A 26,214-nucleotide genomic window follows, 5' to 3' on the forward strand; every position below is an offset into this window, starting at 1 on the left:
GTTGGCAAATTTCTATACCACATGAGAACACCCCAAGTCTTCCATACACCTGGATCCTATAGCTGAAGTGTTACTGTCTCCTGTTCCTTCCCTTCCTAATTCTGTACAGTAGTAAACAGGCTCACCTTCCAATAACTCTAGCTGTGCTTTTCCTCTCAGAAAAATCTGGGGGAAAAGACACTCCCAATATCCCTGCTTCATCCAATTCCAGGCTCTTGTCCAGTCTCCTCCGTATTCTATACAACTTCAGGCCCACACATGCAACCCAGATACACATACAAATTGAGGCCCAAGTTCCAAACTTCTTACAAGGTGAGTCTAGTGCTGGGAGTCTCACAGATACGATTCTTTTCTTCTCTGCCCCCATGGTTTTGCTGGGTCTCCTCATTTTACTGACCAGAGGCTATAATTACAGGCCATAAAAGAAGTCAAGATGGAAAGCCAAGCGATGAACCCAAGAGCCCTAAGACTGAGTTCCTTCCTCCAGTCAAAGGGTAGAGTGGCCACACTGTGCACTATCTTGCTTTTGGACAACACCAAAAGCACCCTGACAGAGCTCGCTCTGGGACTTTCCCAGGTGGAGTCAACCCAATCCCGCAGGAGGTGAGGTAAGGTTAAAGACTACAAATTTTAGAAAGAATAGGAACAACAGGTTTTGGGAACCTTTACATTAGATGAATATGTTATAGACTATAGGTAAAAGCGGCAATTTAAAATTAAGCACCCCAGTCCATGTTAAACAGAACATCAGTGACTTGCTAGCATAAAATAAATAAGTCTTCATTTAGAAAATTGTAAGCATGGATTAGAGAAGGAATTTGGGGCCGGTTTTTTTTTTTTTTTTTAAAGATTTTATTTATTTATTCGACAGAGAGAGACAGCCAGTGAGAGACGGAACACAAGCAGGGGGAGTGGGAGAGGAAGAAGCAGGCTCATAGCGGAAGAGCCTGATGTGGGGCTCGATCCCGCAACGCCAGGATCACGCCCTGAGCCAAAGGCAGACGATCAACCGCTGTGCCACCCAGGCGCCCCTGGGGCCGGTTTTAAGTGTCTGCAATCAGCTCAGGCTAGGTCTGTGTCTTCAGGTGCTCTGATGCTTCTGGACAGAGGACCCTGGCCTCTTGCTGAACTGGCCTGGCAACGGGTCATTCTGTGCCTTCATCAGAGGACCAGTGAACACCTTCCTACATGGATCCCAAAACTAATCTCACTCCTTTTGCCAAGCCAGCTTCTGCTTCATGGACCACACCGTTCTGGTGCGATGGGGTAAAAGCCAGGACGGGGCCATTTGGATAGGGGGCTGGACTGATTGTTGTAAGAACAGTGCTCAGAAGAATGACCCAGTCGGAGCTCTCCTTATAGACAGCTCTCAGCACTGGAGGGAGATGTTTGAGGCCTGTGCTCTACTACCCAGAGGCACATTTCCAGCCTCATGAGCAATCAGAGCCAGGAATGACCTGGGAGACTCAGAACCTCATTTAATATGAGAGTGGAATAAGACCCCAGCTAATGTCCTCCTGCCCCTCCAGTTCCTAGTTGTTTATTCTGCCACTACATCAGCCTTTCTTTTATCATATACACATTATCTCACTTTCCCTCTGTCCATTCCCACATTCTTTCTCACCCTGCTCCTGTCAATGGTACCCACGGTCAATGCTCAAGGGCCACCCTGAGTCAGTCACCTGAAGATACTAGCCAGTTTGCTTTCAGAACAGCAGGAAGATGCCAATGTGGCAAAAAGGGGAAGACTAAGATGGCTACCCCTGGGAGACCAAGAGAGTCATGTCCGTTGCTCCCAGAGCTTTAGAAAATTATTTCCCACTGGCAGACTTGACTCCCTGCCTTGTATTCCCTTCTCTGGCCCCTTGTTAATGTCACCACCACATATTCTCTTAAATTCTGGGAACTTCTTTAGGATTTCGTGGTCTTGCTGGCTCACATCTTTCTCAGGAGTGGGCTGGAGGCAGCTTGGAAAGGTCTGTTTTCCTTTAGCATTTCCAGAACTAGTCCTGTCTTTTCAGATAAGAGAAAACTGTCAATAGAAAGGGGGGGAAATGCCCAGACTTACCAAAGTCCATAAAGACAGGTAGCGAAGAAGGGAGGGAAAGAGTGAGCCTGAGAAACAACAGCAGGGAGGAAGGAAGAGGGGGAACAACACACATCGTTACGAGTGAGGGGAAAGAGATCGAGAGAAGCAGCACAGAGAGACAAGGCCAGGACAGAAAAAAGAAAGATGTAATGCACTAAGCAGACAGCTGCTGAAAAGCGAAGCTGTGATGCCACATTGTAGAAATCAGAACACCCTGTTCCTCTCCAGAACTTCAAAATAAGCACCTTTCTGGGATGGAGCTCCCAGCCCTCTGAAACAGCCATAAATTTCACCTGGGTTATAGGCCTGCCTGCCAGAAGCATTGGTATCTTAGTCTCACCTTTTGCTGGGGCACGCACTTCTCCTCCTTCCGCCTTCCGCCATGCTCTGCCAGCTCCCCCTGACTCCCTCCCTCCAGATCTGGGACAAAAGAGGCAAAGTGACGCCCCTCAGACCAGCCCTCTGGTGTCCATGGTGCCCATGCTGGAGCGCCCCAGGAGCACCCAGCCCGTAGGAGGGGGTGTGGCGACACTGGGCTCTGTGATAGGCCGGATGGGGCTCCTTGGCCGCCTCTCCCCCTCCTGCTCTTGGAAGGATCTGGGCACGTGTTTCTAAATGTGGAAAGGCTGCTTCGGGTTGGCCTGCCTAACCTCAGCCGTTTCCAGATCTAGGAGGTTACCAGTGCTGGCTGCCAAAAGGCACTGATAGGCAAAGAAAACACGGAACCCCGTTTGAGTTCTAACGCACACAACCCAAGGCTCTGATAAGGTTCCAAGTCTGCCAGCCTGAACTATCTTTCCTCCTCTGAGTCCTCAAAGAGACCTGGAGGGAAATGCGTATGAATGCAGAGACACAGCCAGCTTCCTAGAATCCTTCCTTATGCTATGCCCAGGGCGAGACATTTTTCACGTGGGGTGAGGAGCTGCATTATAAAGTCTCAAGCTGTTGCCTACCTAAAACAAAGGTTGTATTAGGATACATGTAAATAACTTGACTGATGAAAGACAGAAACATCAAAACAAAGCAACAGCAATAACACCAGAATCAATCAAATGAGCCCTTCCCTATAAACTAAGCTTTGATCCCAGCTTCTGTGGAGCCACAAGAGGCTGTGAAACAGATCTTGCTATTGTGTTACAGTAACAATTTGTCCTTCTCCAGCCCCTTTCATCTGGAAGCATTCTTCCTGCTAAGCTCCCACCCACACTGCCCCACCCCCTTCCCGGCTCTCTCTTCCCCTTCCTTCTTCCCCTGACCCCTCCGTGCCAGTTGCTAGACCTGGAGTTTCTGCTGAATCACCATCTGGTACTTAGTTTAGCCAAGAAAGCCCTAACTCCCAGCTCAGCATTTTCCAAGAGCTGAGTATTTCTCTCTTCAGCATAAGCCAAACATGGCCTCTGAGCTGGGGGAAGTGGGGGGAATGGAAGGCAGCTGGAAAGCAGGGGAGACAGACCTAGTGCACCATGCCGCCTCAGGGAGCTGCCTTTTAATCCTACTCACTGTTCCAGCACCAGCCTGAAAGATTCCTGTTATATCACGCCCTAATTCTCAGGGTAGATGCCGCTCATGGGGCGGGTTCTCCGGGGTCTACACAGAGCTCAGGAAGGCTAGCCTGATTTTCCATTATCCTCAGCCTTGGAGGAGAGGGTGTGGGTCCTGGGAGGTCTGGCTGGTTCTTGGACTGGAAAACTCCTGGGCTCTGTTAGTGTCACCGACAAGTATAAACATGGACCCAGGCTGCAAAATTCTCAAGACTGGTTCAGTTATAACCCTATTCCAATGGCAGGTAGTGCCCAAACTCACTAAACTCTCAAAACAAATCTTCCCTCTCATCTTTTCCCCAAGAACCCTTTAACACTAGGCCTCACTTCCATCAGTCTTGAGTTTTATGTTCTTGGGTGTGTGATATAAATTTGGGGTGTCACATTAACCCTTACAAGTTCACCAGGCACAATTAATGGCTGAACTTCAGAAACCGCAGACTCTGACTTCTCTGGGAAAAACAAAGTGATCCTTGAGAGTCAACAACAAAAGGATGGGGGAGAATTTAATCTTCTACTGGTTCGAGAAAGTTAGCGAGTTATTTCCTTCCTGGTGGAAGCTGAACTACTAGAAAACTCTCTTTTAGGGAGCCTCAATCGCATTCATTATTCTCCCAAGTAGGGCTAGACACATTCCCAGGAACAAGCTCCTCATTCCCCAATTTCCAGGACTTGGCTATGTGTAGTCTTTGAAAAGCAAACTCCAGTCTGAGAGTAAAAGTTGGAGACCAGAAGAGACAGTGTGGAAAGCCAGGAAAGAGGAGATGATCTGGACCAGCAACTGAAGCATACTGAAACTAAAAAGAAGACCCTGACTTCTCAGGTAGCTGGTGGGACAAAGAGTCTGGTCTGAGAACAGAACTCAATGTACACCAATTGACAGCAGCATCCATCACCAATGCATCTCTAGAGAAGAAGACCTCCATAAAACTCTAGAATTCATTGTGATATTTATAACTGTTTACTATTAAAAATAAACTATAAAGCACTTACCGACGGTTTGTTCTTCTTAGAGCTCAAGACTGGGTTGCTCTTATGGAAATGTAAAATGAGGATAACAAAAACGCCTTCACTCCCAGGGCTATAGGCACGAGGAATACTCCAGAGGCCATATAGGGCAGGGAGGAGGTCAAATGGCACTGAAGAGCAGGTGGTCACTCTGCCATTACAGGCATGGAGGCCAAAAGCACCTGGACTGCCTTCTCCAAGTCCCAGCACCAGATCTTGAGAATTGAGAGTGAACGGGAAGGGTTGCGAAGGCTGGGGGCCAACTCAACTGACTATGAACCACACCAATGACAAGGCATTAAAATATGATCCAGTGTTGTCCTTGATTTATTTCACCTGCATTCCAACACGAATGTGCCATCCTTGACTCCCTAATCACCCTAATCACCAGGTCCTGCCATTTCTACCTTGTAAATGCCAAATACATCTATTTCTGTATATTTCCACAGCTCCATCCCTGGATTCACATCATTGTCGTCCCTATCCTGGATATCTGTAACCACACTGTACCTGGTCTCCGTGTCTCTGAACTTATTCCCCTCTCCAATTCATCCTTTACCCTTGCAGCCACGAGTCTTCTAAATTGTAAATATGATTACATCAATTCTCTGTTTGAAACCCTTTAATTGGGGCGCCTGGGTGGCTCAGTTGTCAAGTGTTTGCCTTCGGCTCAGGGTGTGATCCCAGGGTCCTGGGATCAAGCCCCACATGGGGCCCCATGCTCTGCTGGGAGCCTGCTTCTTCCTCTCCCACTCCGCCTGCTTGTGTTCCCTCTCTCGCTGGCTGTCTCTCTCCCTGTTAAATAAATAAATAAAATCTTAAAAAATAAATAAAATAAAAAGGGGCGCCTGGGTGGCACAGCGGTTAAGCGTCTGCCTTCGGCTCAGGGTGTGATCCCGGCGTTATGGGATCGAGCCCCACATCAGGCTCCTCCGCTATGAGCCTGCTTCTTCCTCTCCCACTCCCCCTGCTTCTGTTCCCTATCTCGCTGGCTGTCTCTATCTCTGTCGAATAAATAAATAAAATCTTAAAAAAAAAAAAATCTTAAAAAAAAAAAAAAAAGAAACCCTTTAAAAATGCCTTCCCATTGCTCTTAGGGTAAAATCCAATCTCTCCAGCATTGCCCATAAAGCCCTTTCATGGCTGGCTCTTCACCTCTATCTATATCTCCTACCTTCTAGTCTATGCTGTGGCGATACCGAACTACCTGGAGTTCCCCCAGGGGGCCATGTTCTTTCTTGTCCCCAGACATTGGCACATGTTAATGCCGGCTGTAACATTCTCCCCGCCCCATCCCATTCCATTTTCCTCTCCACGCTGGATACTGTCTGGCTATCTCCAACTAGACTTTCCTCAACTTATATGTAATTTTCTCCAAGATTTTCCTCAACCACAGTCCCTACCCCCATTTCTGTTATATTTAGCTCTGTCTGGATATTGTCCTCTTGGGGGATTTACCACTTAGAACTGAAATGCCCTGTGTACTTGTCAGAATCATCCAGTGGAAGATGGGTTCCTTAGTGCAGGGACTACGTATCCTCATACCTAACACAGTTCCTGGAGCGGACACTCAGATACTTGATAATGATCGAATGATTCTGCATCCTGTGTGGCACCTAGAAGACTAGACTCAGTAGATGCTGATTAAGGCTTCATTTCCTGCTGCTGCTGCAAATGAGAATGAGGGTTTTTTGGTTCACTGTTATATCTCCTGTGCCAAAAACAGTATCTAGCACATCACGGGCACTTAATAAATGTTTGTTGAATGAACGAAGTGTTGAGATTCTCGTTTATATAATGCATCCCAAGAGTCTCAACCCCTTTCTAAGCTGTACTACTCTACAGCAGGCTTTGGAACAGGAACCTGAGGTGGCCTCCTTGAGGAAGACTTCCAACCAAAGACTTGCTAAGGACTCCCCGGGGCTTTGCGGGGGAAGTGGAAGGCAGAAACGCAGAACACATTGTGACTGCTCATGGTAAATGCTAGACAGTTGAGATGTTTCATTTTGATTTATACTAGATAAACTAGACTGCTCTCTCAATCACCATGTCCAGCTGATTCTACTCTGAAATCTTGTTTTTGTCACCTTGTAACTTCGTTTTTATTTCAGGCCAGGACTTCTCTGGCCTGCACAAATGCTTAGCCTGCTAACTCATCTCACTGCTTTAAGTGTCACAGTCTTCTTTTCACTCAGATGTGAACCTAATCATGTTACTCCTCTGCTCAAAATCCTCCAGTGGTTCCCGAGTCTTGGAGGAGGGCTACTCTCTCCTGTATGATATATGGGATCCTTCCAGATCTGGCTTCTGCTCACCTGTTCAGCCTCATCTCCTGTCACTCTCCTGGGCTTTCCACACAAAAGTACTTGCTTTTCTCCAACAGGTCATTTCTGTCTTGACGCTAGGTCTTGCTTGTGCCCTTTCCTCTACCTGGCTGTTCTATTTCATGCCTATCAAGAGCCACCTATTTACCTTGCAAGATTTGGCTCAATCTGGGAGCCTTCCCTAGCATTCCTCTCCCAACTTTGAAGCACCTTTCTCTGTGTTGCAAACACTTTTGTCATCACATTGTATTGTAATTATTTGTTTCCACACCAATCTCTTCATTAGCCTTTAATCTCTTCCCAAACTCTGTATAAATAATGCCTTATCTCCACTCAATGTAGGAGCTCAATCTGGCGATTAACTGATAGATTTGCAGTTTCTTTCTTTTTTCCTTGGGAAGCCACTTACAAAATAACTTTAGTCTTTATGAATCATAAAAATGAAAAATGGGGTTTTAGTCAAACTGACCACTCAGTAAAAAATTAAGAGATTTTTCAATATGCAGTTGACCCTTGGACAACATGGGTTTGAACTGATCAGGTCTACTTATATGTGGATTTTCTACAGTACAGTACTATAAAAGTATTTTCTCTTATGATTTTCTTTTTTTTTTTTTTTTTAAGATTTTATTTATTTATTTGACAGAGAGAGACAGCCAGCGAGAGAGGGAACACAAGCAGGGGGAGTGGGAGAGGAAGAAGCAGGCTCCCAGCGGAAGAGCCTGACGTGGGGCTCAATCCCAGGACTCCGGGATAACTCCCTGAGCCGAGGGCAGCCGCTTAATGACTGCGCCACCCAGACGCCCCTCTTCCTTATGATTTTCTTAATAATACTTTTAGCTTACTTCATTGTAAGAATATGGTATATATAATACATACAACATATAAAATACGTGTTAATCGGCTGCTTATGTTTTTGGTAAGGCTTCCAGTATAGTAGGCTAAGAGTAGTAAAGTTTTGGGGGAGTCAAAAGTTGTATGTGGATTTTCAGTTGTGCAGGGAGTCAGCGCCCCTAACTGCTGCATTATTCAAGGGTCAATTGTGTTTAGATTTTAAATGCTGGCTAGCTAGAAGATGTACAGAGAAGGAGATGATTTGGATGTATGGGAATCAAATGTAGGTGGTCTATGTTTGTCCGGATTCATATATACGAGGATTATGAGACACCCAAAGAAATCTGGGGGCTAAGGAGGGCAAGAAGGCATTGCTGCTCAGGCATCTGAAGCAACAGGTTTAGTGCATGGTGATAAATTTGGGGCTAGAGAATGTGAAACCTCAAAGGAAAATGAACCGAGATTAAGGGACTTAGAGAAGTTAGGAAAGACTAGAACCCTCTGATGTCAAGGGATTAATTTGCAAGAGACTTGCAAAACAACACACAGGTTTATCGATCATAGCATCCTGCATCACGGACCTGGGAACTTTCCACAGAGGAATTGCAGAGCAACTCAGGGTTAAAAGTCATATATACAGTAAAGTCCTTTCCCTTCGAAAGTGCTCAAGGGAGAAGAAAAAGGAGAAGGAGGAGAAAAAGAAGAAAAAGGAGGAGGAGTAATCTGAAGCCCTAAAAAACCAGCCTCTGAGGAATCTTAGTAGAAAGATAGAAAACAAGATAAGAAGTTGTTTTTTTTTTTTTTTTACTTGTGAAATGCATGCAGGGCACTCTTATCCCCTCAGGGAGAGAAAAGGAGAAGGAGCTTCTTTAGTACAGGCATTCAGGGGAAAGAGGAGACTTGAATGAGAAGAAAAAAATTCTACCTCAGATCCCAGACATGACCCCAGACCCCGAAGAGAGGAAGGAGGCCAGGAGGTGCCTGAGCGAAAGGTGGCCCAGCCCCAAGGACAGGGAGACAAACAGATCCTGAAGGAAAACCCAGAGTAAAGGGGCAAGAAGCACAAATGGGGGACCCCAGAACACCGGATGCTCCTTCAGTTTCACTGGGACCACTCTGTTTACAACTAGAAACTCAGGAAGTAGCCAAAAGATATAGCTAAATGATAAAACAGTAAGCTGCAGAAATAACCTACCCATATGTATATGCCCAGACACACACATGGAGGGATGCATTTTCTTTAGAACTGGAAAGATACCCATCCACTGTTAGCACGGCTACTGGGCAGGGGAGAGGGGTGAAGATAAGGGGAAGCTTTCACAGTTGGCTCTCTTTATATATTACTTGAATCTTTGACCTAACAATATAGTCATTTATTTACAAAGTAGTAAAAAGGGAAAGAAAGAAAAGAGAAACACTCCAAGCAAATCACAGAGGAAGGCACCAAAACCAAGTTTCAACACCTCCTATTCCCCTCTTTCCTCAGTCCCTCCTCCCACTAATATGCTTGCTCTGGAGAAGGGAGAAAGCTTTTCATTTAATTAAAATGTAAAATACATTCTTTTTTTACTGCCTGGTGGCTAGGGCTATTCTGCTGACTCAGCAGTGACTAATCAGCTTTGACCTACATAATGGAGTAACTCAAAGTGGCAGCTGCAGTTGCATAAGCAGGTCCCAATCTGCAGTTCCTTCTCCCTCCCCCCAAGGCTCCTTGCAGGCAAGCCAGTTCCAACAGGTTCTTTCCACCTCTCCACCCCATTTGGCTGTCCCACCACTATCTTTCATCGGATGTATTCGGGCCCCACCACAGAACCAGACTTGACCTCATCTCCTCCCTCCCACAGCCAACGCCAGGCAGGGGCTTTGCCACACAGCTCTCCCTGCTGGGCTCCCCGCCCTGTCCTCCAGCTCCCTCCATGACACACCAGTGACCTCTCCACAGAGGGTGGCCTTTCCCTCAAAACCTCTCATCCAACAGTGGGACAGTGGGTCGAGCCTGTCCTCGGCATGCCAAAATGACACAGCAGAAAGCAGAGCTTCTGGCTTAAATACATTCAGAAAAGCCCAAGCTCTCCACTGGTTCTCTCAAAAATATAGCTGGACTGGGCCACTCTTGGCTCTTCTGCCAAAGAACACCAGGCCTATTTTCACACAGCCGGCTGGCCTGGCACCTGCTAAGAGGACAGGGTGGCTGGAAAAAAAGGTAACAGCATTTAAAAATGGGAAGTAGCACCCATCAAGCCTTCCAGACTGTTTGGTTCCTATTTCACTGGATACCTTTTTACTTTTTTTAAAGATTTTATTTATTTATCTGAGAGTGAGAGCGATAGAGCATGAGTGGGGGTGAGGGGGTGGGGGGGTAGCAAGGACGGGCAGAGGGAGAGGGAGAAGCAGACTCCCCGCTGAGCAGGGAGCCCGATGAGGGGCTCCATCCCAGGATCCTGGGATCATGACCTGAGCCGAAGGCAGACGCTGAACTGACTGAGCCACCCAGGCGCCCCTTCACTGGACACCTTAAGAGATAATTTGAGGGGCCTGTAAAAGTGGGTTCCAAAAAAAAAAAAAAAGTATTCAACAACCAGAAAACAGAACCTTTCTTCGCACAGACACGAAGCAGCTGGGAGTTTTTGGTGAGAAAATGTGAGCATGTGGCTACATCCACACCTACACCCCTGCAGGGAGAGGGGTCGTGGGCTCCACATGGCCTTCATGTCTGGGGGGAAGGGAGTGGCACATGGGCTGAGGTGAGGAGCTGTTTTTCATTTTCTCCAAAAGGAATAAGAAGAAATAAGTTTGGGTTTAGGAAGATTTTTCTCCTGATGAAGGTGAAAAAATACTTGAATACCTATGTCAAGGGCACTGAAAAATTCCTGTCTCTGGAGGACAGGACTGACCAACGTTAAGTTTGAGATAACCTCCTTGCAGTTCTACTCAGGAGGCAGAGGACAAGCCAGATAAGCTTTATTGAACCTTGGATGGCAGGAATTTGGAGAGGAGAGGACTTTGTCATGTTGTCATCAGAGGTTCTAAATTCCTCCCTCACTTGGTGCTAGCAGTGTCGAGGTGAGAGGTGGGCTGTAGAGGGGACAGCATACAAACCCGTCTTTCTGCAGAGGCAGGAGACAGTCCTAATCTCCTGTCCTGAGGGGACATCTATGGGGGTGTATTACTATAGAGGGTCTTTGCACAGGGCTCACCTACCCTTGGCAGGTTGGGGGAAGGCAAAGGAAGTTGTAGGGTCAGCTGTCCAGGGAACTCTACCCTATGGCCTGGTTTCTCTCCTTGGTGACCAGTCTTGGGGTTCTTAATTTCTCATTGGAGAGTAAGGGTGGCCTCTTGTCTGAGCCACTTCAGCAGTATCAGCAGGAAAACGGAAGCCGAGTCTGCATGCACGAGACACTGAAATAGCAGTGGCCAGCACTTACAGGGTCCCCCTTCCCACCCTCATTAACCTGGCTGATGGCAGAAACAGCAACTCTTCCTGCATTCCCACGCCCCTCCCCACACCTCTCCCTCCCAGCTCTGGATCCAGCTAGCAAGCAAGGACTGAGTGACTACCCTCAGTGACCACCCTCAGTGACTACATGACCCTGTGCTAAGACCCTATGTTGTTTCATGCAATCCTTGCAACCATGACCTCCTGTGCAGGCAGGATTACAACCTGCATCTCACAGTGGGGTGAGGTGCAGAACTCTGCCAAGCCCTTGCCACAATTAGAAAGTGGTGCAGAGATACAGTCTCAGGCAATCTGGTTCTGGAGCCCACATTCCTTTGCCTCCAGGGCCATAAGCAGGACTGACAGAGCACAAGGAATACAGCCCAAACAAGTCTCTTGGCCCCATAGCACCACCTGTCTGGATGGCAGGGGTCTACCCCAGAGCTGAATATCATTGCCAAAGAGGGCACACTTGCCAAGGAGACTACTCCTTGGATCCCAGCTGGCTGCCCTGTGAGACACTTTGGGGTGGGCAAGTGACCCCTCCCCCCCCTCCCACCAGCATGACAGAAGGAAAGAAGACCTGGGAAAGGGTGTGGCCTGGATGGTCACTGCCCTCAGCTAAGTGTATGTGTGTTGAAAGGTATGGTAGGGCAGGGATCATGTTAACTCCAAAAGTGGAGCCTTCGAAAAAAAATCCAAATATTTACTTTAGAAATTAGTTTTGTGGGGGGCGCTTGGAGGGCTCAGTCGGTTAAGTGTCCAACTCTTGATTTCGGCTCAGGTCATGATCTCAGGGTCCTGGGATCCAGCCCCTTGTGAGCCTCCCCGCTCAGCAGGGAGTCTGCTTGTCTGCCCCCCCCCCCAAAATAAAGAAATAAATCTAAAAAAAAAAAGAAATTAGTTTTTGGTTAAAAGATATAAAATACCCCAATCCACTGAGATCCCTGAGAATTCCTAAAAATACGAGTTGCAGAACTTCTCTACAACAAATCTCTAACCTATTCCAGCTCACAGACATCCTTCCCCCTTCTCTGAATTTTTACTGCAACTGACTTCTCACCACAGAACCTGTCTGTATAGTTTTTCTCCCCAGTTAGGCAGGAAACGTATCAAGCGGGGTGGGGACCACAGACAATGCATTATTTTCTCCCAACTCACAGCTTTACACTCTCCTCCCAAAGAGTTTTAAGATGTGAGCTGGCAGGTTGAGGTAGAGGTGGACGAAGCCAGAAAAATCTTCCTGCGAGCAGCAGGGAGCCTCCAGCACAGTGTACGCTGTATGTACGTGCTGGAAAGAGAAGGAATCAGGAGACCTGGGCTCCACTCAGGGCCTGCCACCTTGGGTATGTCACTTGCCTGGCTCCTTTCCTTATCTGCTCTAGAAAAGTGATAATACTGGCCCTGCTTACCTCATGGATTTGTCATGAGGCTCAGATCAGATAGAATCGATGAAAGTGCTGTGTGTGATGTAAAGAGCCTTCTGGTGAAAATTACTGTGCCTCTGAGTAGCTACCTATCCAGAGCATTTCTTCCTCTTCTTCTTCTTTTTTTTTTTAACACCAGCTAATTATTCAGAATCAATTCATCCAAGCACCCATGTAGGAAAGTAATGGGGGAAAAATAAAGGAGGGAAGGAAAGAAAAGAGGGAGAGGGAGGAGAATTGGAGAGATGGGACCGCCAGGAAGGCCAAAAAAGGCCATCCTGAGAGCAAGGCCCAGATGGCACTTACATAAGCAGATGGCAGCCAGGAGTCGAAGGCCAGACTCTGGGGGGAAGCAGGTGGGGAAGAGCGGCTGCAGCACATAGTTGGAGAAGGTGAGGGCGATAACAGCCTGGTTGGTGGGGTAGATCACCAGCACCGCAATCCATAGCCTCAGGAACCTGAAGGGGGAACAGGACAGAACTTGACCCAAGACAGCTGCAGAGACCCCCACCCCCGCCAACATGCATGGCAGGGTTCATGAGTCATGGGGGGAAGCCTGGGCATGTCACTGGGCGGCGTTAGGAGAGGTGGGTGGGCTAAAGGGGTGCGTTTGCTCTTTTTTTTTTCCGGGATGCTGAGCAGCCCAGCCCCTGCTCAACCAAACAGCCGGCCCTCCGCAATGACAATACAGTGGTTCGACGATGAGGGACGAAGTGTCTACTAGTATGACACACGTCTTGGCATTCCTTCTCTCTCTCCTCTCCTTTTACCATCCCTTCCCTATGATCTGGCCCCCAACTTCCAGTGGTGGAAAATAAAATTGGCAACCCAAGAATTCTGACAGCCAGGACATGCTTAAGGTGTGGCCACTTCAGCAACTGCCAGGGGCGGCACTGAGTGGGGTTGTGAGGGGGAAGTGCCCTCCACATCCTTGGCCCCTTGGTGAGGTCTCAGCTCCTCAGTCGCAGGGCCGCAGAGGCTGAGGAAACTCAAGATCAGGGCCTGGCCCTGCAGGAAGGTATCATCCTTGGTCATGTGAGAAGAGGGTACCCTGTTTCTTAGGTGGTCACTCTGATTTGTCAAGATAAGAGGGCTTTGTTTTGTGATATGCTTTCCCTGAGAGTCTATGGTCAGAGTTGTCATAAAGTTCTGTTTGCTGTCACCCATAGAATCTTGCCCACTGAGATCAACAGAGAGGTAAAAAGTATAACCTGTTTCTTCTGCCACCCTCAGGAGAATCAAGGGGACACATAGCTACACTAACAACCATGACAGGGAGGCAAAGAGGAATCCTATTCTCTAGCTCTCCTTGGCACACTGGAAACCACTGGCCTCAGCTTCTAGACCACCCAGGCCTCCACAGATCCTCTTACCCAGCCAGTCCTCCAAAGATGTCCTTGACGTAGGAGTAGTCACCTCCAGATTTGGGGATGGTGACCCCAAGCTCAGCATAGCACAGGGCTCCCACGGCTGTGATGACACCAGTCACAATCCAGACAATGAGAGCGAGGCCCACAGAGCCGGCGTTTTCCAGCACACCTTTCGGCGAGACGAAGATTCCAGAGCCAATGATGTTCCCTGCATGAGGCACCAAGGTTGCCGGGGGAGACAGTGGAGTCAGCACAATTGACAGGACTGGCATTCACAGGAGTGGTCTCATCTCTGGTTTGATTCTAAAATGCCTTTGGAATGCATAAATCACCTCAGGCAGGTGTGTCTAGTAATAATTTACATGTCTCCTTTAGTCCTCAGGACACCCCTACAGAGTCAGATATCATTTCTCCCATTTTACAGAGGAGGAAACTGAGTCTTAGTGATACCAAGTGTATTGCCCAAGTCCACATGGTAGTAAGCGGTGGCTGGGGTATTGAACCTTAAGACCCTCTCACTGGGCTGTACCATGGTCCACCCGAGGTAACAAAGGTCTTAAGACTAACTGGAAATGGCAGGACTGGAAAAGCAGGCTGTTCTCAGAGACAGTCTGCAGGGTAGAAAGCTTCAAAAGTAAGCCTCAGGGCAATACGTTTTGGATAGATTGTGGTCATACCCCATGACTGTGGGTTTTTAAGACCTATGAGCATCGACAGCACTCCTGGAGGCTGGCTTTCACCCCAGACAGGACAGCCCCACCCTTGATGAAGAACATGAAATAACCCTATAAAAACAGTCCTAGTCCTACAAAATTGTTTGTAGAAGTGCAATACATGCAAAGGTTTAGCACTATATTCTTGAAAGGTCGTCCCCTCCATTGCTTCATGTGACTCTCACAACCACCTTACAAAGTATGGGAAGAGGAGGAGGAACAGGTATTTCTCTCTCTGTTTTGCAAAGAGGCTAAGATACAGAGGGGTTAAATGCTTTTTCCAAATTCCACAGCTACTGATGGGTAAAATTGGATCTAGAAGTCAGTCTCCTGATGCTTAATCCAGCGCGCTTTCCACTAATCTATTTCTGCTTCTGTGTGCAAGAGGCTGGCTTTCTCCTGAGAGATGAGGCTGGCGGCAAAGACTGAATGGTTGGCTATTGGGACGGGTGTGTTGGGCAGGGGAGGAGTAAGACAGTGGGGGCAGCTCCTGACATGTTCCTTCCCAAGCTTTCCTCTACTTACTGTAATTCAAGGTGGTGATCAGAGCACCCAGCTGTACTACGAAAAGTCTGAGGGAAGAAGCAGAGACTAAATGGATCCAGGTGGAAATGCAGAACGGGAGTATTATGAGGCCAGCTTGGTTTGACAGTGTTCTGAGGACATCTTAAATTCCCACCACCTCTCTTAAGGGGTTTGGAACCAGACCTGGGCTGAACAAGATGCAGGATAGAGGATTTACACTCAACTTTCAAAATGACTTTCCGATCTCAACTTGCATAACTCAACCTCAATCCAGTCCTGAAACTTTTACTTCTAAATCAAAATTCGGTATTTAATCCCAGGCCATGCATCAGTTATTTCGGTCAAAGGGGACAAGAAGAGACTATTCACCTTCTAAAAGCAACACATTTTATTCCTCTGGGATACAGAATAAGCTTTTCACACTAAAAAAACTGCAGCGTGAGATAACGAACGGGAGAGGGAAGCGGTCTAGGCAGGAGGAAGGGCGGCAACCATGAGACTGACATACAGGATCTGTGGCTGGATGCAGCCGGAAAGGAAGCACACTTGTCTCAAACTTGCCTTCCTTCTATGCAGGTAGTCTATCCCACCAGACCTGGGCTGCATATAGAGATGATAAAGGAAGAAACAACCCCTCACGTTCAACTTTGTGATCTAAACATCAGGCAAAGAGAGAGAGAAAAATGAGATTCTGGGCCCCACCAGTTCTTAAAGGTTTTTCCTTTTCTTGTACATTTATTTAAAGTCCTATGATAGGAACAAGAGGACCTATTTCAGCCGCCCTCTTTCCTCCACCAGTCTCCATGTGTGCTTTGCATGAAGGTTGGGCTACTGGAGACTACGAGGCCTTCTGGTGGTGTGCCAGGACTCAGGACACAGTTACCCTAGCAGGTGACCCTTAACCTGCCAAGCGAAACGTGCTGCTGTCCCCTGGAAGATACCAAGTGCCAGAAGCTGAGAACTGGAGACGAGGTTGCTAACAGTGCAAAAGGTGATAATAAACTCCTTGTCTAGCAGGAATTTATCAGAAGAGTAATTTGTAGGGCATTTCAAAGGCAGCCACGAAGAGAGTAACACACCTAGATTATAAAACTAGTTCAAGGGGTTAGAAAAACGATCAATGTAGGAGAAAAACAAGGTTTGACTTTGGCCTGCAAGGTACTGAAAAGGGAGGTGGTGGGGAAACAGCTAGGTATTTCTCGGAGCCAGGAACGGCTGTCACAGGGAGGAAGTAGGAGTGAATGTCATTGAAGAGATCCTGTCTTCTCAGGAATGAAGTGTCAGTGTTCCATTAAGGATTCTTGGAAAACAAATACCACAGTGGGGATCAAGAAGCACTTCTGTTCTCCAGCTTTTGTTCTGGCATTTCCAGAGTGTGTGCTCCTTTCCTCACTGCAGGTGGAGGCAGCCGCTGGAAGATGGGATGTGCAACACCAACAGCCATTTGCAGGGTCTGATCACTTACTGCCTCCCCTTATTCTCCATAATATGTCCTTCCGTGGAGCTGCTGGAGTGATGGTGAGGTTTGTAATAGGCTGACATTGGGACAAGAATCTTCATTTTATAAAAATTGGTTTCTACCCCTCGCCCTGCAATCTTAATTTTGAACAAACTAAAATTAATAAGGTAATATATATATATTGCCATATATATATATATATATATATATATATATATATATATATATATATATATATAAAATCCTAGCCAAAACAAGAGGGCTACAGAACAGGAAGGAGAGGAATGTCTCTCTCTGATTCTAGGAAGCTGCTACCTAGAAAACCAGAATCAGATAACATTTCCTCCACCTTAGTGGACTCTGGAGCTTCTGCCGGGGGAGGAATGTCACACATAGCCGAAAGAACATTCACATTACATTTACTCAAAAGTAATGCCTACTATCTACAATCTTAGTGTGATTATTTGATTACTATTTCTCTCTCCCACTGGACTTATAAGATTCATGACAGCAGGGACTCTATTGCTTCCCTTCACCTGCAAAGTGTCACACAGTAGACACTCTGCAAAGTGTCACACAGTAGACACTCGATAAATGTTTACTGAATGAATGATGTCAGACATCCAACTAGAGCTTATCTCCACGGAGCAATATAAGTGTTTCTTTGGAACCTCCAAATCCTATGAAGTATGTCAAGTATGTATTGTAGGCAAATGAATAAAGCAATCCATTTATTTCACTGCTGAAGAGAGTAATCTGGTTATTATTACCATCTCCAATTTTTTTTAAAGATTTTTTTTATTTGAGAGAGACAGAATATGAGTGGGGGGTGGGGAGGAGGAGCAGAGGGACAAGCAGACTCCCCAGGGAGCGGGGAGCCCAATGCGGGGCTCCATCCCAGGACTCTGAGATCATGACCGGAGCCAAAGTCAGACACTTAACCGACTGAGCCACCCAGGTGCCCCTATCATCACCAATTTATAGGGGAAGAAAATAGGGCAACTATTATTTCAATTTTCCAAATATGAAAAAATGAGGGAGGTATTACCATCCCTATTTTATGGATGAAGAAACTGAGACACAGAGAGGTAGTTATTTGCCTAAACCACAGAGTAAGTTAGTAGTAACTGATTAGAACCTAAATCTTTTGTTGTAGCCTCAAGCTTTTCCCAGGGAATAGTCAGTTTTACTAAGATGATGCTTATTGTGAGAAGATGCTTATTAAGGACCTGCAACACAGATCTGATTCCTTCCTTCTGCCACATCACCTTCAATGGTGATTTTCAAAGTGTTCACAATTGTTACTTTATTTGATTCTTGGAACTACTTTCTTAGGGGCATAGGGTGGGCGTTATCATCGCTATTTACCTTCACTAAGACTGAGTTTTAGAGAGGTGAGGAGACTTGACCAAAGTCACATACTGCATAGGCAGCAAGGCCTGGACTAGAGGCCAAGTCCTTGGACTCCCGGCCTGGGTTCCCTCCACTACTCCACATGGCCTCTCCTCTAGAAATTGCACAACAGGACTTTTACACTTGGACCCTGTCCAAATGAGGTTTTTCTGGAGTGGCTTTGAAAAAGGAGAAGTAGGAAAGGTCTTTTCTATCTTGACTATGAAACTTTCTTGAGAGGCTGGAAGAAAGTTGATTACTGTGGGGATGTTTTTCTCCATTGTTTTACTCTTAGACTTCTTGTCTATAAAACTATTCAAGAATGAGATGCCCATCCATCTGGAGTAGCCAAGGTTTCAATCCTCCCTCTCAGCCACCCCAATTAGTAAAATAATCATCTTATCGCATAGATCTTCTTTAGTAAAAAAGGGGTCCTAGGATGCCTGGACAATGAGGCCCAGCTTGGCTTCTTCTGTCAAAGAAAAGCCAAGCAAACCACTCCATTAAAAAAGGGGCCAAGTTGTATCCGTGGGCAAGTCCTCACTAGAAAAATGTTGGAATTAAGAAAATCCATGTTTGCCATGAATAACCACTGACTTCCCTACTTGTGGGCCAATACCCATGTGACTGTTATTAAGGCCTTACTCACATCCAGGCTTGTCCACACTAGAATGCTGTAGGCATCAAAGAATTTCCTAGGGCATGGATTTACAGACTTCTAATGCCCAACAGACCCTCTGATACAAAAGGTTTTGGCCTTCCTTAATAACTAATGCTAATCTTAGAGTCTAGTCAGAGCTCCTCCTGGGGCTTGGAGGTTCTGTCCATTTCCATGATGTTTAGAAAAAAGCAAGGTGAACTTTCTTTTTTTTCCCTTTTTTTTTTTAAAGATTTTATTTATTTATTTGAAAGAGAGAGAGCATGAATGGTGGGGGGCGGGGCAGAGGGAGAGGGATAAACAGACTTTCCACTGACCAGGGAGCCCAACTTGGGGCTCAATCCCAGGACCCTGGGATCAGGACCTGAGCAAAAGGCAGACTCTTAACCAGCTGAGCCACCCAGGTGTCACTAAGGTCAACTTTCTTTATGCTTCTTCCTTCAAGTGGCCAAGAAGATCTCAAGATTTTCAGGACTGGGGGAAGGATGGAAGCAGGGTCTCGTATGTTGGGGGCTTTGATTCTCATGGCAGGAAGCTCACCATGCGTCTTACCCTGTATACACTTTCCCATTAGGACTGTACAAATAGCTACATCAGAGTGACAGCAGGTTAAGACTCTGACCCGTGCCCTTTGGAGTTGCCATCCTGAGCAGAACAGAGATGTGGAAGGTGCTGCAGGACTCCACTGTTTTGGATTCCTTACTGAAAACTGAAGAGGGCACTAGGCTCAGAGTTGGGGGAGCCATTGATTCCTTGCTTTGCCACCCACAAGCCATGTGACCTGAATTTTTCTGACAGTCCCTTCCTTCACCTGCTGAATGGAATAATTGTTCCTGCCCTGATGACCACACAGGGTTGTTGTGGGGATCATGGGAGATCACATACGTGTGGGAACACTTTCTAATCTATGAAATGCTAGCAAATATAAGGAACTGCTAGACTTCACAGCAGTAAGAACAGAGTCCATCTCTAGAAGAAAAAGAAGAACAGAAGCTTGGCTCCAAAACAGCACTGCAGAGCCAGGACCATGAAGCATTCTCTGAGTCATTTGTCTGCTTGCCTAGGTATAATTTTTAGATGCTGCAGGTGGGCGGCCAGCAGGTAATTGCATCTCAAAAAGTATTTATTGAGCACCCACTCTGTACATGCTTGCTTTAAAAGGTCATTGGGAAGCACTTGTTCACACATGGACTCTAAATGAAGTAGATGGAGCCAACCACCACCCACCAGCCCCTGAAAAGCAGGCATCCTGGCCTGAGGGGCTACAAGTGCTGAGTCCTCACATATATCCATTAAAGATTCACATTTGGCCTCCAGCATCTCCCTGTCTTGTTGGGGAACCAGGCACCAGTAGAGACAGGTTTTGTCTATCTCAGTTGTTCTCATCCAGTGGCAATTTTGCACCATTTCCCCCAGCCCCAGGGGACAGTTGGCAATGACTGCAGACACTCTCATTGTTACAACTGGAGGAGGGGTATTACTGGCATCTAGTGGAGGCCAGGGCTGCTGCTAAGCATCCTTCAATACACGTGACAGCCCCCCACAACAACGAAGTATCTGGCCCATATGGTAACAGCACTAACATTGAGAAACACTGTTCTAACCTCAAGCGTCACTGTCATCATCTGGCTAATCCCTAAAGTCCCTTTCAGAATGGAACTTCGATGACTTTTTAAAAAGATTTTATTTATTTATTTATTTGTGTGTGAGAGAGAGAGAGAACACAAGCAGAGGGACCAGCAGGCAGAGGGAGATTCACCCTGCTGAGCAAGGAGCTCAATGTGGGACTTAATCCCAGGACCCTGGGATCACGACCTGAGCTGAAGGCAGACACTTAATCAACTGAGCCACCCAGGCGCCCCGAGAATAACTCATTTTTTAAAAGATTTGTTTAGGGATGCCTGGGTGGCTCAGTTGGTTAAGCATCTCCCTTTGGCTCAGGTCATGATCCCAGGGTCCTGGGATCAAGTCCTGCATTGGGCTCCCTGCTCAGTAGGGAGCCTGCTTCTCCCTCTGCCTGCTGCTCCCCCTGCTTGTGCTCTCTTTCTCTCTATGACAAATAAATAAAGAAAGTATTTAAAAGATTTGTTTATTTTAGAGAGAGAGGAGTATGAGCGGAGAGAGGTGCAGAGGGAGAAGAAGAGGGAGAGAATCTCAAGCAGACTCCCCGCTGAGTGCTGAGCCTGAGGCGATGAGGGGGCTCAATCCCACAGCCTTGAGATCATGATCTGAGCTGAAATCAAGAGCTGGACATTTAAGCAACTGAGCCACCCAGACACCCGGAGAATAACTCATTTTTAGGCTAAAAAATTTTTTTATTGTGGTAAAAAACATGTAACATTAAAATTGCCATCTTAACCATTTTTTTTTAAAGATTTTATTTATTTATTCGACAGAGATAGAGACAGCCAGCGAGAGAGGGAACACAAGCAGGGGGAGTGGGAGAGGAAGAAGCAGGCTCATAGCGGAGGAGCCTGACGTGGGGCTCGATCCCAGAATGCCGGGATCACGCCCTGAGCCGAAGGCAGACGCTTAACCGCTGTGCCACCCAGGCGCCCCCATCTTAACCATTTTTAAGTGTACAGTTCAGAAGAAGCATTAAGTATATTCACATTGTCAAACATCTCCAATGGATGATTTGTTTTTAACCGACTGCTATTATTCAACAAATACTTTCTAAGCACTTGCCACGTGCCAGGCTGAATACTCAGGGATGTGAAAATGAGTAAGACTCAGTCCCTGTCCTCAAGGAATTGTGTGAAGTGAGGACACGTAAGTGGACACGGAGCTGACAACAACAACTGTGCTATATGACAAGATATCACGAATGGAAAGGTCACTGGCGTGGGCTGCTCACAACAAGCTTCCTGGAAGAGGGGAAGTACACAACGGATGCTGATGAGTAAGAAGACTCAATCAGCAGAGAAGAAGGGGAAAGCATTGGCTGGTTGATAAACAGGTCAGGCTTGGACTGAACGGGCCAGTTCTTTTCATTGGCCTGATCATTCCAACCTAAATTTCTGAACCGGAATAAGTGAATGTGTGTCAGGGAATTGGAGGTGGGAGGAAAGTGAGAGTGATGGCGGAGGAGGAGCTCAAGGAGAGAAAGAAACGAAAATTTATTAAATATATACCAGGGGATACCAGATTTATTTTAATACTCCACAAGAAACTTCTACTTACAGGTAAGTAAACTGATAACTGACTTGTTGCAGGTTACAAAGCTTACAAACAGACAAGCAGTTTACAAACCTAAGACTACTTCCAGAGCCCCTCCTTTTTTGCTATATTATCACTGCTTCCTCCTTTTCAACGACACGCTGATACAAATCATGGAAAAATTCATTATGTGCCCTCTATGCCAGCATCAGAGCCTGCTTAACAGAAGCTGCCTTATCCCTAAGGCAACCTGACCTGCCTATATCCACTGCTTACTAAATATGCAGAATTGTACCCTAAAGAAACAGCTAAAGCATTTATGCATTTCATTGAGCTACAAACAGGCACATTTAAAATCTATATACCGATGAGAAAAGTACATTGATAATTCTGCAGCATGGGTACTTTCTCTGGGTAATCCACCTTCACCATGTGAAGCAGTGTGAGGTTCCCTGGAACATCTTCTGGCATATTGTGACACCCTCTCCCCAGGGGTGACGTCATTGCTCACGCTGAGGTTATTTAAAGTAGGGAGCAAACCAACGGGAATACTTGTGACTGTGACAAAGGATGAGGGATGAGATGTAATCGATAAAGCTTTTCAGCTCAAACTTCATTCATTCTATAAATAAAACAGCTTAAAATAGGCCTGAGGGGTACTTTTTGCTTCTTAGAAATAAAATTCACCAGTGCTCTACACAGGGCCTAGCATATAATGTGCTGAATAAGTGTCTGTTGAATGTTAAAATGCGGGCTGGTCTGAAATCCCGTGATCAGCAGCTCCTACTTCTGTCCAAGGAGCAGCCTGCAGTTTACCATTTCCAGATTTCCTGGGAGAAAGGACTTGGGGGGCCTCCTCTGTAGGCATGTGCTGGGAGGGGTGCAAGGCATACTCTTTCTTGCTTCGTGTGCTCAACAAGGAGTTAAAAATTGGAACAGTTCCTAGTCCCCGGGCTCCAGAATGGTGGTTGTTTCTGGTGGTTCAGAATATATTACTGGATTAGTTGCTCACGCCTGCTTTTTTGACAGCCCTGCATCACCCTAAACATTAACAACGACAAAACAAGAGCAACAGTAGAAATTCCTGAGGTATTTCTTTATAGGTAGCTGTGATGCTGGATTAACCCTCAGAGGAAAGCAGAAAACCTTGGTAGCCAGGCAACTTGAGAAACCCCCATGTGTATGCCCCATACCTCCATGCTGCTTTAATAAGCTGGTTTAATTCAGAAAAGCTATAGATATGGTGCCAGCCTCTCTGAGAAGGTCATGTGATCTGGGTACAGGGTATTTTTGTTGTTGGTGGTGTTTTTCTAAATAAGATGAGCTATTTGGTTCCGTTTCTTGGACACAATTTTTTACCTGCTGGGTTCCTACTGTCTTCCCCCAACCCCAAGAGTCTGCTAGTCACTCGCTCTGCACAGCTCTGCTCTTTGGGAGAACACATTATGGCCCTGCCAGTGGCAGGCTCACCCAGATTGCTCCTTGAGCTCCGTGGTTCCTGGAGGCAGGAAGCATGCAACAGGATCCCTGTCCCCAGCTACCTGGAGTTACATGCTGTGGAGCATTTTGGTTAAGCCCAGTGGCTTCAGAGTTCAATGACCTGAGGGGAATCCTGGCTCTGCCATTGTCCACTTATTCATTCAAACCCTTCCTGTCTATAACTGTACTAACTACATGAAATTAGGAGAGAATATTTATAAAGCACTGATCAGGTACCATTAGCAGTGCACAGTAGTGCTCAGTAAATGGTAGCTACTTATTTTTAAGATTACACTGCTGGGAATAGCCTTTCTCTATTCACCAAGATGTGTTTGTTTTGACAAGCCTCCTACTTGGCTTCCGTCTCAGAGTTTTCTCTGAGAACAATGAGTTTTAAACACATTTTTATCTTGAATGAACCAAATCCTAATCCCTCCATGTTTTTAAAAAAAGTTGAAGTGCAAACTCAAGAAGCAATTGTCACACTCCATCCCTCTGGTTAACACCCAGTAGCATTTTGGGGATTAGAAAGCTAATAAACATCATACTAGAGACTAAAATGTAAAATCTTCTGAAGTGGTGGAAAACACGTGGGTCTGAAAATCTTTTGGACTTGAAAAATGTCCAAATCAGCCCAGTGCCACTGTAGTATGGTCATACAGATAGCTACACTTCTTTGTTGATAAATACCCTTTAAAAAAAAAGTAGGGGTGCCTGGGTGGCTCAGTTGGTTAAGCGTCTGCTTTCTGCTCAGGTCATGATCCCAGGGTCCTGGAATCGAGCCCCACAGCATTAGGGTCCCTGCTCTGCGGGCAGCCTGCTTCTCCCTCTCCCTCCACCCGCCGATCCCCCTGCTTGTGCTCTCTCTGTCAAATAAATGAATAAAACAAAATAAAGTTTTTCCTCCAACCTTTGCAGTATCAGGTATGTATGGTCTTTCCTGACTCCGATGTCAGGTTATGGTCCTCCATGGCCCACTCCCCCACCACACAATATATACTGGCTTTATTCCTTTCTCTTTTGGTTGCCAGTTAGCAATTAGCAATGGCTAAGAGCTTTGGCTCTGGAGTTAGGCCATCTCAGTAATCAGTTGTGTGACCATGGGCAAATTATTTGCCAGCTCTGTGACTCAATTCCCCATGTTTAAAATTAGAGATAATTATGGTATCTACTTCCGGGGGATTGTGGTCAGGATTAAATAAGGTAAAATACATAAAAAGTTCATAGCACAAGAACTGGCATTTACTAAGTGCTCAATAAATACTATTTTTTTATTTTTATTTTTTAAGATTTTATTTTTAAGGAATCTCTATACCCAGTGGGGTTTGAACTCACCACCCTGAGACCAAGAGTCACATGCCCCACCCATTGAGCCAGCCAGGTGCCTCAATAAATACTAAAAAAAAAATCTTGTTAGTGGGAAAGAGTGGTCTAATACCTAGATCTGCATTCAGTATTGTTCTGCAGCAAGTATACCAAGTCCGTTCATAAATACACATTGTGCTAAACACAAAATGGTCTGACATATTAAAAATATTTTTTCTTTAGGCTCTGCAGCGGCCTGGTGCCTCCAAACCTGAATTCTGGGTATATACCTAAATATGTAACTGGTATAAAGTGACCTAAACAGCCAGGAACTCTGTGGGCACCCCTACCATGCTGGGGAAAACTCTGGTCCATAAAGGAAAGGTGTGCATGTGGGAGAGTTAATAGGAGGATGGTCTGTGCCGACCAGATTCTGTAATAGCTGAGTCAACCTCAGGCTGCCCCCCAAGTCATACTGCAATCGTACCAGGAAGGTTGCCTTCCACTCCTAGCTGAATGCTCAGCTCCCCTTTACACTGGGACACTTCTTCACTGGGAACACACCACTAACTTCATCTGTAAAAACAAATAAGGACCTCTGCCCAGGGCTAAAGGAAAGCATGCCTTTAGGACATAAAAATAGAAATAGTAGAGAAGAATGCTTAAAAACTCAATTCAGGATTCAGACAAGCTTTAGGTTTGAATCTTCCCTTCAATACTTCTTTAGCTGTGTGAACTTTAACAAGTTGCCTACCCCTCTCAGCCTCTATTTCTTTACCTGGAGAAAGGGATAATAAGTGCCTCCCAAGAAGGGTATTGCGAGAAATAAATAGGATACTGATGTTACTGTAATTGGGCAAGTTTCTGGCATATAATAAGTGCTTAATAATGACAACTTTTGGGGCACCTGGCTGGCTCAGTCCGTGGAGTGTGCATCCTTGATCTCGAGGTCGGAGGTCTGAGCTCCACGTTGGGTGGAGAGATTGCTTAACAAATAAAATCTTGGGACACCTGGGTGGCTCAGTCGTTAAGCGTCTGCCTTCGGCTCAGGGCGTGATCCCGGAGTCCTGGGATTGAGCCCCACATCGGGCTTCTCCGCTGGGAGCCTGCTTCCTCCTCTCCTACTCCCCTTGCCTGTGTTCCCTCTCTCGCTGGCTGTCTCTCTCTGTCAAATAAATAAATAAAATCTTTAAAATAAATAAATAAATAAATAAATAAATAAATAAATAAATAAATAAAATCTTAAAAAAATAATGATAGCTTTTAACAGTAGCTTAGGTATCATTAGTAGATAAATTTTGCTGCTCCATGGGGTGCGTGGGTGGCTCAGTCTGTTAAGCGTCTACCTTTGGCTCAGGTCATGATCCCAGGTGCGATCGAGGCCCGCATCCAGGAGCCTTCTCCCTCGCCTTCTGCCCCTCCTCGCCACCCATGCTCTCTCTCTCTCTCTCAAATAAGAAAGTAAAATATTTAAAACAATTTTTTTTTTGCTGTT

The 26,214-nt window shown here is 46.2% G+C and overlaps 1 protein-coding gene across 2 annotated transcripts in view; it reads right to left on the reverse strand.

The window, feature by feature from the left end:
- The window catches only part of SLC7A8 (solute carrier family 7 member 8), a 50,349-nt gene that overhangs the window by 19,749 nt on the left and 4,386 nt on the right, over positions 1 to 26,214 (reverse strand). Inside the window, exons 2-3 of one of the 2 annotated variants that reach the window (XM_045802753.2) lie at positions 14,033 to 14,237; positions 12,966 to 13,117 (exon numbers count right to left, since the gene is read on the reverse strand). In XM_045802753.2, coding sequence (XP_045658709.1) covers positions 12,966 to 13,117; positions 14,033 to 14,237 — 357 coding nt within the window. Of the gene's footprint in view, positions 1 to 2,429; positions 3,284 to 12,965; positions 13,118 to 14,032; positions 14,238 to 26,214 lie in introns of those variants that run through there. The other variant, XM_087859022.1, reaches the window with a different exon arrangement.

The sequence above is a fragment of the Ursus americanus genome, chromosome 35 (genome assembly GCF_024610735.1).
Source record: "Ursus americanus isolate L20-20 chromosome 35, mUrsAme1.1.p, whole genome shotgun sequence".
Lineage (NCBI taxonomy): Eukaryota > Metazoa > Chordata > Mammalia > Carnivora > Ursidae > Ursus > Ursus americanus.